At 35.5% G+C, this 12,220-nt stretch overlaps 1 protein-coding gene across 1 annotated transcript in view; it reads left to right on the top strand.

Annotated features, from left to right (window-relative positions):
- LOC109849284 (novel plant SNARE 13-like) overlaps positions 8,643–12,220 on the top strand; it is a 9,542-nt gene continuing 5,964 nt past the window's right edge. Inside the window, exon 1 of the mRNA XM_020419094.1 lies at positions 8,643–9,055. Coding sequence (XP_020274683.1) covers positions 8,979–9,055 — 77 coding nt within the window. The 5' untranslated portion in view covers positions 8,643–8,978. The remainder of the gene's footprint in view (positions 9,056–12,220) is intronic.

Below are 12,220 nucleotides of genomic sequence, written 5' to 3'. Positions count from 1 at the left end.
ACTTGAGCATCCAACAACTTCAGGATAAGATCTATACATACAGATGAATCAGCTTTAACAGTTGGTCCTGCAGCTCCAACACTTAGGACCACCATGCTCCAATACCTTAAGAGCTTAAACTGTGTATACTCCAGTAAACGTACGAGTATAAACTGTATCAACGTACGACAGTTCAAAACCCTAAGGTCAACGCCGGTCAACGCGTAACCCTAGGTCAACGCCAGTCAATGCGTTGCGATCAAAAGTCAACGTACGACTGTTCAAAACCCTAAGGTCAACGCCGGTCAACGCATAACCCTAGGTCAACGCCAATCAACGCGTTGCGATCAAAAAGTCAACTCAATGACACGAGCCAAACTCAACTCATCAGTTGTAGATTTGAGACTTCGACGACGGCCAGACGATAAACACAGCGCCGGAAGGATTTTAACTATTCATCAAAGCATCGAGTAGACTAAAAATCGAAGGAGTCAAGAATCGAAGCTAACTACAGGTCCTTTACGCTGACTGAAGGCTGGACCAATCATATCTAAAGTATGCTAGCCTCTTCTACAAAAGAAACGAGTCTGGAACGCTTTGGAGGGGGTATCTGTAGGCATCAAAAATTACCTATAGGTCTCCACGAACAGCTCAGTATTAAGAAATAATGATGAACATTATCATCTGGTTCACAGAAGTTGGATTGATGTAGGTAAATGCTTGAAGTAAACCGACGAACTACGTGAAACAACGGAACTTCAGAATAACGAAAATATGAACCGATCGGGAACCTCGTATCGTTCACAAACGGTGAAATACCCTTCGTATATCATTTATTCCACGGATAATTTAATCATTGGAGCTTATAGAACTCCTCGTCGGCTTTCCAACGCACTTTGAATCACTCAAATCGAGTTCGGATAAAGAAGTTACGGTGGAAACGGACGAACGGACATAACGGAGCGTCTCAGGCTGAACTGGGGCACCCGAGGTGTCTCGGCACGAGCGAGACACCCCAAGGTGTCTCGGCCCAGTTTGAGACACCCTGGGGCGTCTCCAACGCAGAAATGTTCAGTTAAGTGGTTTTAACCACCCGAAACCCCCTGGAGCCTATAAATACAGCCCCGGGTCCTCATTTTTTTCAGATCTGGAATTTTGGAAGATTAGGCGAAGCCCTGCCGGATTGAAGACTGAAGGTGCACGGATTTCAGAGAGGAGGAGGAGATATCAGATCGAGTTCTTCAACGCAAGAGAGATAGATTCGTCAGATCTACAGTTTCCCGGATCCGTTCCTTAGGATTATCCCGTTGCGGTAATCTTAAGAAGAGTGATTATCTCGCTTCGCCGAGATAAGAGCTACGGTTTTCTTGATTCCTTCGCGAATCAACGAAGCTCTGCCCGATTTTTCAGTAATCAGATCTGATCGACGGTGGTCCACGGATAAACCCCGGCACAGGCAAAGACACCCACGCAAGCAGAAGACCGATAAACGATCTCTGCGTTTGTTTGATAAAGTTGTAAAAAAAATTTATTTTTTTTGTGTAAGGATATCTTATAAAAAGATCAACTTTTTATTTCATTCGAGTTTATTGTAACGACTAAAGTTGTAATATATTCGATAACAATAAAAACATCAACTTTCACCGCAAACAACGGGCTAGGGTCCTACACTTAGTGTGTAAAGTGTGATTGCATAGTGTTTGTTGTGTGAGAGTTTTTGGTAAGCTTGTAAACCGAATGTTTAGAAGTTTCGGCTTCCAAACCGGATTGTGATAGTGGATATCTCCTCGAGGTGAGGAGCGGGGACGTAGGTCGTGGTGACCGAACATCGTAAACATATCGTTTGTTTATGTTTTGATTAGCGTACTTTTTATTTGTGCTTATTCATATCCTTCTTGCTCATATCTATCTTATATCATTCGTGCAAGAACAGATTAATCAATATTATTTTAATTAGCATTTAATCGGAATTAGATTAGCATAAGACCCTAATCACCCTCCTCTAGGGTCTAACATCCTTTTCATATATATATATATATATATGATAGTGGATATCTCCTCGAGGTGAGGAGCGGGGACGTAGGTCGTGGTGACCGAACATCGTAAACATATCGTTTGTTTATGTTTTGATTAGCGTACTTTTTATTTGTGCTTATTCATATCCTTCTTGCTCATATCTATCTTATATCATTCGTGCAAGAACAGATTAATCAATATTATTTTAATTAGCATTTAATCGGAATTAGATTAGCATAAGACCCTAATCACCCTCCTCTAGGGTCTAACATCCTTTTCATATATATATATAATATATATATATATATATATATATATATATATATACTCTCTCTCTTAGTATGTATGTATATATAAGTATACTCTCTCTTATGTATGTATACTCCCTCTTATATAAGTATACTCTCTCTTATATATGTATAATATGTGTGTGTGTGTGTACTCTCTCTCTTAGTATATAAGTATATATAAGTATAGTATATTACAACGGTTACTTTTTCCCCATTGGCCCAATGAGCAACGGCTACTTATGCTTCTCTCTCTCTCAAGTTATAACTTAATATATACAATATATTTACATATAATATATGTATATATAATATATAGTTACATAATAATTTATAAGTATATACTAATACATAATTATATAAAATGTAATAATGTTAAACTAATTTTTAGCATTTTTTTATCAAAAAAAAAGAAAAGAAATTTAAAAAAACCTAGTTGGAATGTACTTATCTATTGTGATGCGATGAATTCGAAAATAATTTTATACTTGTAATTTATAAATAATTTATTAATTATTAATAAAGAATTTATTTTTATAATTTTTTATTTGTAATTTATATCATTTTAAGTGATTAATAAAATTATTGTTTTTATTAATTTTTTGTCTTTTTATAATTTAAATTTTAAATAGAATTAAAAAAAGAAAATAAACCGGGCCGGCCCGGTCGGGCCCGGGGAAGCAATAGGGAGGGGACACCTCACCTGTCCCCTCCCCATGTCCCATAAAAATGGTCCCCAGGGCATTTTCTCATACAATAATATCATTAGCTTCTTTCTTGGAAGGAATTTTTTTTCATTGATAGAAAAGGATGAACATTTTAAACTAATATTAACATATGCATTGGACCAAGAAATTTCAAAATAATTGAAGTAATTGACATTCATGCGCCGTTAGCTTCTTTCTTGGAAGGAATTTCTTTTCATTGACAGAAAAGGATGAACATTTTGAATTAATATTAACATATACATTGGACCAAGAAATTTCAAAATAATTGAAGTAATTGACATTCATACGCGGTTGTCACGTGATGAATTGTGTAGTTGTCATATGTATAGCAAGAGCTATATTATTTTTTTACTACTATAAAGAGTCATCAGCTATACGCATTACAAGAGTACTTATATTTATACCAAAAAAATGGAACCTTTTCTTATAAATTGCAAAAGCAAAATTACGAGTTCCTGTGAACCACATTTTTTTGTGTTTAATAATACAAGAATAGTTCATAATACAAGTAGCATTTTTCTTCTTTCATTCTTCTAGTTTAAACGTTCTGTTTGCTTTTGTACTTCTACCCTCCATTTTTCTAATTCATGGAAATATATATATTTCTAGACGAAACATGTGGGCTTCGAAGCCCATGGTCCACTCGCGGTAAGAAATGGATGCATGTTCTCAGAAGTTCTTGCTCAAATTCCAGGCCCCAATACAAATTATTGCTAATAAATCTATCCATCTACACTGTTATTAAAAAGAAGCCCTCCCTTTTTTTTAGCGTGAGCTCCATTTTTAATTATCTGAAAGTGCAAAAGAAATACATTTAAAACTGAAAAAGTCAGCAAAAATGCCTTTAGATCTGGAAAAAAGCCAACAAAAAGTAACAAATTATTTGTTCTCTTGACAATTCAACTTTAGCATTGGCAACCATGCTTGGTGTCATGCACACATCACATTTGTTTGGGATAATCTATATCTATACTATTTATAAAAGAAGATTTTGTGCTAAAACTTTTGATTGCCTATTTTACCATTCTAAAATTTTATAATTCCCAACAATGCCTTGAGATTTATTCAGTTTATTTTATTTATTACACTATAATTATTATTCTTGCAATAAACATAAGAACTAATATTGAAAACTAAATATATATTATAAATTTTAGTCATATTCCTCAAATTTTATTTAATTCATTCTATTTATTACACTATAATTATTCTTACACTAAACATAAGAACTAATATATATTATAAATTATAACCATATTTCTCTTATGTAAAATAAGATAAATATTTCACTTTAGATATTAGATATTATACAATAAGTATACAATTTTAATATACAAGATAACAATATCATAACTTATATTTATAGATTATATCGTAATTTAAGATAATTTAATATTTAATAAAAAAACTAACATCTAATCTAATACTATAATATATTGATATGTGCATCTGATGTATAAAAAATTATTTGTGGAGAGGAAAACTAATGTAAATATTAACCTCTTGGTGTAGTCTAGAAATAACATATAAATTATCATAATATATATAACAAGCTATTGCAATATACTTATCATAGTACTTGGATGCGAGGTAATTCTGAGCATGTAGGATTCCAAGAGGTGTGGGAAACTATTACATTTGCTCTTGACACTGAATATGGGAAGGTAATTTTGAAGAAAACGTGGAGGTGATAATTAGAGATATATTCATAATGAGGTGGAGCAACACTTAATTTTTGGACACTTTGCAGATAATATTTAAAGATATTGCACGACTTGAGGAATGAGATTTTCAAGTAGTTCATCAAATGGATAATACAACAGCTCACGTATTGGTCCAAAGAGCTAAGGAAATTAATGACTTTGAGGTATGGCTCGAAGGCCATCCATCATTTTTACACCATTTTGCAGTTTGATAAGGAGCAGCGCTAAACCTCATTCTTTAGTTGTGCTACTGGATTTTCAGTTTAGTTTAGATGTATCTTAGTATTTTTTTTTTCATGAAAAACTATTGCAATATAATAATTAGATCCTAGCTAACAAGTTAATTTATGACATCACCCCTTTTGAACCTACTAATAATACATTTAATATGAGTATTAGTGAGAAAATGAACCCATAATTAAAGCATTCATGTATCTTCTCTTATTGACTATTCAATTTCTCTTCAAGAATTGTGCACTAATTATTTCACGACTAATCTACTTCCATTAATATTCCACTTGGATCTCAAAAGTTGCATAAATTATGCTACATATGTATGCTCAAATGCACAAAAGATAGCACTAAAAGAATCAAAAGGAAAATTGGGGGATGTGAGAATTTTGGTAGTGGAGTTAGTCCCTCAATTATAGTAATTAGGATACCTCGCAGTCAACAAGATTTCACAGGCGATAATTGAGAGAAAAGATTATATTGCTTTTTATTATAGGAGGGGAACCCCTAACATGTCCCCATGTTAGTCCTATATTTTGGGTTATTGTAGCAAAGCTTATTTTTTTATTTCTAAACGAACTAACATATGGTGCTTTTTTTACATCATAGAAAATATAAGCAAATATGTGCTTAGTCGAGATTAGTAAGAGTTTCTCTAATACATTACTCAAATATTTATCTATAAATTAATCCGCTTTAAAATATTAAATACACAGAGATAAGGTATTTTTTAATACTAGCCCCCTAAATCTTGAGCATTTGGGTTTGGGGCGCTCAAATCATGAAAAAAAGCTATCGACGACCCTAAGGGGCTGTTTGGTTGTTGTTGGTAAAGTTGTGTATTTATGATACAACTTGGAAAGTTGTTGTCCACCTCATCAATTTTACTTTTATATTTTTCTTTGTTTGTTTTTTATTCTATTGGAATCATAAATTGCTTGTTTGGTTTGTAAATGTAACTTTAATTGTTTGTTTGGAAAGTGTAAAAAGTGGTCCCTACTCAAATGATCATATTGGTTGGAATTGTTTTTTATTATTTTTTCCTGACTTCAATGTCAGCTTTCTCCTAAAATCATGTCTTTTTTTTTATGAAATCACTTTACAAGTCACATCAGCATATGAAATCACTTTACACTATTTTCACAACTACAAACAAACAATTGAAAGCGATGAAATCTGACATTGGGACCCACTTTTTTATACTTTCCATCCTTTTACATGGTAAAAACATATAACCAAACAGCCCCTAAGTCTTATGAGCGTCTTTAAAAATAGTCCATCAAATCACTAAAATCTATATTAGATCCCTCAATTCTTACACGTCATTCAAATTAATATCTCCAATCACAAGCACCAATAGCAAGATATAAGTACGGAGGGAGTTATTACAATTTCAATGACTCGAGGGATTAATTTCCAAATACTAAAGAGAACTAAAATATAAAAAAAAGCCCTAAATATTAAAATACACGGTAAAGTATATACTCATAACTCCAATTAATTCTTCTAATAATTCATAAGAATATTTTGTAAGTTGTGTTATGTGCGCCTTCACTCTTCGAGACAAACGACAAGTTCACAAATCGTTCAGCTTTTCGTTGTGTGGGGTCCCAGACGTCACATGGGCGGTGGTCGTTAGGTAGGGACAATTCCGACCCTATGGAGACAGCACATCCTACCTGGCCTCCACCTTGTCAACTGCCCTCCCTTATCCTGGTCCGCAGGTACAAATTTGCCAAAAATAGCGGGTCGCTCAGAAGCATTGGGTCGGGCCTGGAGACCCGCATTACCCGAAAGGAGCTTAAATATACTTTGGGGATAAATAAAGGGGTTTTTTTCCATATTAGTCCCTTACGTCATCGCTATTTCGGTATTAGTCCATCAAATCTTTATATTTTGATATTAGCCCCTCAAATATTATTAGTGTGTTGATGTTAGTCATGTAGTTAGTCGGTGTTATGATTTTAGGAAATATTTTGGTTAACTCTGATTTTTTTGGGTGGATTGATCATTATAGCCCTTAAATTATAAACTCAAACACATTACCTATTTAACTCGTACCCATTAGAGGCCTCAAACCCATTAATCACAAACCCAAACCCAAACCCATTTAAACCCTATCTTCTTCCTTCCATCCATTTGATTTAAAACAGTTCATCTACCCAAAATCTTTGTCTTCCCAGCTCATTAAGCCTGCTAACAACTCCCAAACTCCACTAGAAAAAGGCCATAGACAAAGTTAAAGCACCAACACTTTCTAGAGGGATTACTATTTACAAAAATATAACATGAGCAACAAAATGGTCCAACTTCTTAAGGGGAAGAGAAATATAGGGCCCGGAAAATATCAATTATCAAGGGAAGACTCAAATCTCCAAGCCAAATCCAAATTACCCATTTTCACACTCTTTTCAAGAGCAAAAAAAGTGATCACACAAGCCCAAAAGTAGCTAAAAATTTTCTCAACTGTCAAACAAACCACACAAAGATATTATAAGGCTCATGAAGTTTACAGTAACTTAAAACCCCATCTCTAAACAAAAGCTACATTTGCTTCCCTCTTTCCTATAATTGACCCGCTGATACAAGACCGTCGTCATCGCCGCCACTTCCCTCTCCTCCTCCATCCTCACCACCACCACCATCTCTACTGCCACCACGATACTTACAGGATCAGGGATCTCCGGTGGTCGTGGCTGCACCAAAGAGAGAAGAGAGAGGGAAATGAATCAGCTGAGGTTTTAATAGGAGAGTGTATTTAGGCAATTAACTATATGTGGTTAAGCTAAACCTAACTAGGGTTAGGTGTTTTGAATGAAAAAGCTTAACGGAGGGATCAATATCCACACTCATGATAATTGAGAGACTAACATCAAAATATAAAGATTTGAGGGACTAATATAAACTACATATGATTTGAGGGACTAAAATCTAAAAACTCCTCAATAAAATGGGTTGATTTCAAAAAAGCCCCCCGGAACTAATTTAGCCTTAGAAGCCCATCTGAATTTTGGTTTTTGAAGTATTGTAGATAATTCATTGATTTTTTTTCCCACTAAACCCCTTGAATTTTCATGCATCTCGCAAAAAACCCTTGAACTTAAATTTTTTCTTACCGAACCCCCTACTTATAATCAGCAAATAAGTTAAATATTGGTTAACACTATTAGGGGGGTTCTATGATAAAATCTTAAAGTCAAAGGTTTTTTTTTTAAAAAGTATTAACTTAAGGGAGAATTTCTGATATTTTGAAAGTTATGGGGGTTTATCTGTTAATTGTTCAAAGTTAAGAGAGATTTTATGATACGTAAGCTTATTTTCTAATGAATCATGTTTGTAATAATAGCAAATTTATCATGTTTATTTTCTAATATAGTTTCCTCATCCAAATTTGCTCAATTGAAAAGATATATTTGTTGTGATTCAGGAGCCATTACTCAGATCTCTACAACTACAATTAACATTAGGTGAAGATTTTGGTTCAAGACTGATGGCGTGAAAGTTGAGGGATTTCGTGGGGAAAAGTTGGGAGTTTTACTGGTAAAAACGAAGTTCGGGGGCTTGAATGGGAAACGGCTAAAGTCTGGGGTTTTCGTGAAATATATCTAACTAGCCTTCTCATTGTAGAGCTGTAGCCTGTGTATAAACCGCGACGCCCTCCGCTTATGTTGCTCCCCAACAAAGCTCCAAGCTAAAGAATTCCACCCTCAAATACATGACTTAATTCAAAATGAAATAAATTTTAAAAATTAAATTAAAGAAACAGACAGCTATTCCGCCTTGGTTTCTCTTTCCCCCAAATTCCCCACGTTTTGTATCCAAACCCTAGAAATCCAAAATTCAAAAAACCCCTAAATCCCCGAGCCTTTGATCCTACCAGTAGGCTAGGGTTAGGGTTTTGGTGTCTCCTCTCTCTGATTATCGACGGGGAGACCGACAAAAGCGAAAGATTTCCTATATTGCAAGTTTCCTGATGGTTTGAAATTGTGGAGCTGAGAGGAATTTGAGTTGGAAATTTGAGAGTTGGAAGGGAAATGGCTAGCGATTTCCCGATGAGCGCTGAGTTGGAGCAGATAGCTGGCGAGATCAATGATATATTTCGAGCGCTTACGTAAGTTTTCTGATTATGTTTTGACTTTTAACTAGCATTACTGTTTGTTTTATGGGGTTTTTCTTAGTTTGGTTCAATTTAAGGTGATTTTAATATCAAATGCTGTGCATTACCTGTTTGAAACATTGAAGATAGAAGATGAAGTGAATTGGAAGCTGGTTTTCTGCTGGAAAGATGTTATCTTTTTAACAACTATTTGGATACAAAAATGTTGAATCTGATAGTTAATTGTGTGGGATGTTTGGTTGAGGATAGAGTTTAGAGGCCAATAGAACAAGTGATTTTATAGGTAATCACTAGAAGTGAAATGCAAAAGTAAACACCTTTAATGTGATTTTTGTCGTTGACTATATTAACAATTGTTCTCTCTTCACCCATGCTTAGGGTCATATCAGCTATTAATGTAGTAATTGTGTTTGGGTATGCCTCCAATCTTCAGCTTCAATTATATTGCTAATCCTAACTGGAGCAGGAAGAAGTCGCCCTGCGCGTGAAAAATTATCTTCAACAATTCTTTCTCTTCTTTATCATTCTACTTCCAACTTCTTACATATGCAGTCATGACCTTGTATCTTGTTTCAACTTCATTAACCTTGTGTCTGAGTTCATCCATCTGTAAGTGATTTATTTCTGCCATATCCAATTGTTGGGCGCACCATATGTTGCCAATTCCCATTCATAAAGCTGGAAGACCTTGTAGCTGCCATATAGGACTTCGCGAGTACCATAAAAAACAATTATTGTCTTTCTCCTTCTAACTACAGCTTTCTCGAAATTACAGTCACGGAAAATTATTAGTTATAAGGAAGAACCATGCACAAAACTGGAAAAATTAGTGGTAACTGGTGAGTTAATTTGATAAATAGGAGCTCAAAACTTCAAATTGTTAAGTGTGTTTCTACTTATTGATTCATGCTTGATTGGTGCGCTTAATTTAGTGTGTTACCATTTGTCAGCTATACATATGGGAATATGATTTCGTTTTGCTTTGCCTTGAATTCTTAGAGATGAGTGCGGTCTATATTGACAAGTATTTCCTACCCGTCGACTGGCCTTGTTTGTTTTATTTCATGCCCAAACATACCTTGCCAAGAATCCAAAGGTTTGGTTTCATGACCCCAGAAAGATCTATTACCCATAATCACGAAAAGTGGCATCTCTTTTGTTTGCTTTACAGCTCATATTTAAAGTGCCTACGACTGAAGCAACTTAACAAAAATACTTGCTTTATAAGTAGAGGGGTCCTGACTTTAATCCTACATTCAAAATGAGTTATAACTACCAGATCAAGTCAGGCATATGCTATGTTGCCTTGGTACGGGTACGGGTACGGGTACGGGTACGGGACACGGCAAATTTGTAAAAAGTAGGGTACGGGGACACGGCTGTATATATAAAATAATTCACTTTAGATCAATATTGAATTAAATACCTATTACATTTGCAAATATACCCCAAAATATGACAAGCATCCCTCAAAATATTACAAGTATATTGTTTAAAGTTGCAAATATACCTCTAAAAGTTAGTTCTATATCCCAAAAAACCCAAACCCAAACCCCTCCCTATTTCAAAAGAAAAAAAAGAAAAAAACAAACAAACAGGTGATTGAAAAAAAAACCAAACCCAAACCCGTCCCTGTTTTAACCAAAAAAAACCAAACGGGTTATTGAAAACAACCCAAACCCAAACTCCCCATATAAAAGCTCAACCTCCCTCTCTAGGGTTTCTGCCATTCGCCGCCTCCTCTCATTTCTCCTCAAACCTCGACCTCTAGGGTTTCTGAATTCGTCGCCTCCTCCCTTTCTCCTCGCCGCCAGTTTCTAGGGTTTCCGCAGTCCTCCCTCAATGGCCCCTCGCAAAACCGCTATGGTTTCATCTAGGAACGCAGATCTCGTTCGAGGGATCGGCAAGCTCTCCCGCTCGAGAATCCGCCGAAGTTTTACCCCGTTGACGACGTGAAGGCTCCCATCCCCAACCGCCGCAAGCCCAAGCCCACCAAGCTCAGATATGGATTCTAGGGTTCCTGGTTTAGAATTTTGTGTTGATTTTTTTTCCTTTGTGAAATCGCCGTGTCCCTGCCGTTTGGGTGCGGATCCGTACCCAATACATACCCGACACGGGTACGGGATCAATTTCGCCGTGTCGGGGTAACATAGGGCATATGCCTTCTTTCTCATATTACTATACAAGTGAAAAGCTAAGCATCATTCTGCAGTTCATTTAGATGACAACTGTGATTATCTAGACAAGGTAGTAAGTTGCTTCTCCACATTAATAACACATACATTTTCTTTAAAATAAAATGAAGCCAGGTACTCAATTTGAGCGCAAATCTATTTAACAACTCTAGATACAGACTGCTTCAGAAAATACTCAAAATATCCAATAGCTCACAATCAACTAATCATTTATCTATGACCAATTGTCATCTCATAACTTGTGTGTGGAATCCGCTGAGGAGGACTGAGAGGTCAAACTAAATGCACCTAACTTGAATAGAATGCAACAGGTGTGGTTTGTGTCAGTCAAACTTGAATTTGGTATCTTCCAGTCTGAATTTGGACTTGGTTGACATTTCTCACACCATGCGGAACTCTGACAGGGTTTTGGTCAAGCTTTTGGCTTACTTACATTCTTCTCCTAAATGTCTTCCTACTAACCCTTGTTTAATTATATGGAGGTCTTATAATCGTGAGCTCATGTTTGTTGAAGCTTATCTTGGTTCTGAGCATTAGCTATGTTTTGAGAAGCTTCAATATTGGGGATTTTTTTTAAAAGTGGGAAAGAGGATAAATGGTTTTCTGTAATGGAAGATTTTTTTAACAGCCTGCCCTTGTGGATAAAGGAAATTAAAGTTGAAGAACAGATGATGCGGTCATGAAATCATTTCTCCTAGCACTTCATGAACCTTGATTTCAATGTATCTATAATACTTTCTTGCGCTACCATTAAGTTTTCATTATTCACATGGCTGATTCTCCTGAATTTGCCTTCTCATCTCTGCAGTGCTGCATGTTTATGGCCAACTTTGGGTCTAGTATAAATGTAAAATTTATGTTTGTTTTTTCTAGTCAAAATATTAACTGCTGCATTGTCGCATTACAATTTGTACACCTATTGGCTTGACATATCGTTGATTATGTTAACATCTTTCTCGTTAGT

The sequence above is a fragment of the Asparagus officinalis genome, chromosome 7 (assembly GCF_001876935.1).
Source record: "Asparagus officinalis chromosome 7, Aspof.V1, whole genome shotgun sequence".
NCBI classification, from domain to species: domain Eukaryota; kingdom Viridiplantae; phylum Streptophyta; class Magnoliopsida; order Asparagales; family Asparagaceae; genus Asparagus; species Asparagus officinalis.
This window is presented reverse-complemented; position numbering and strand designations above follow the sequence as displayed.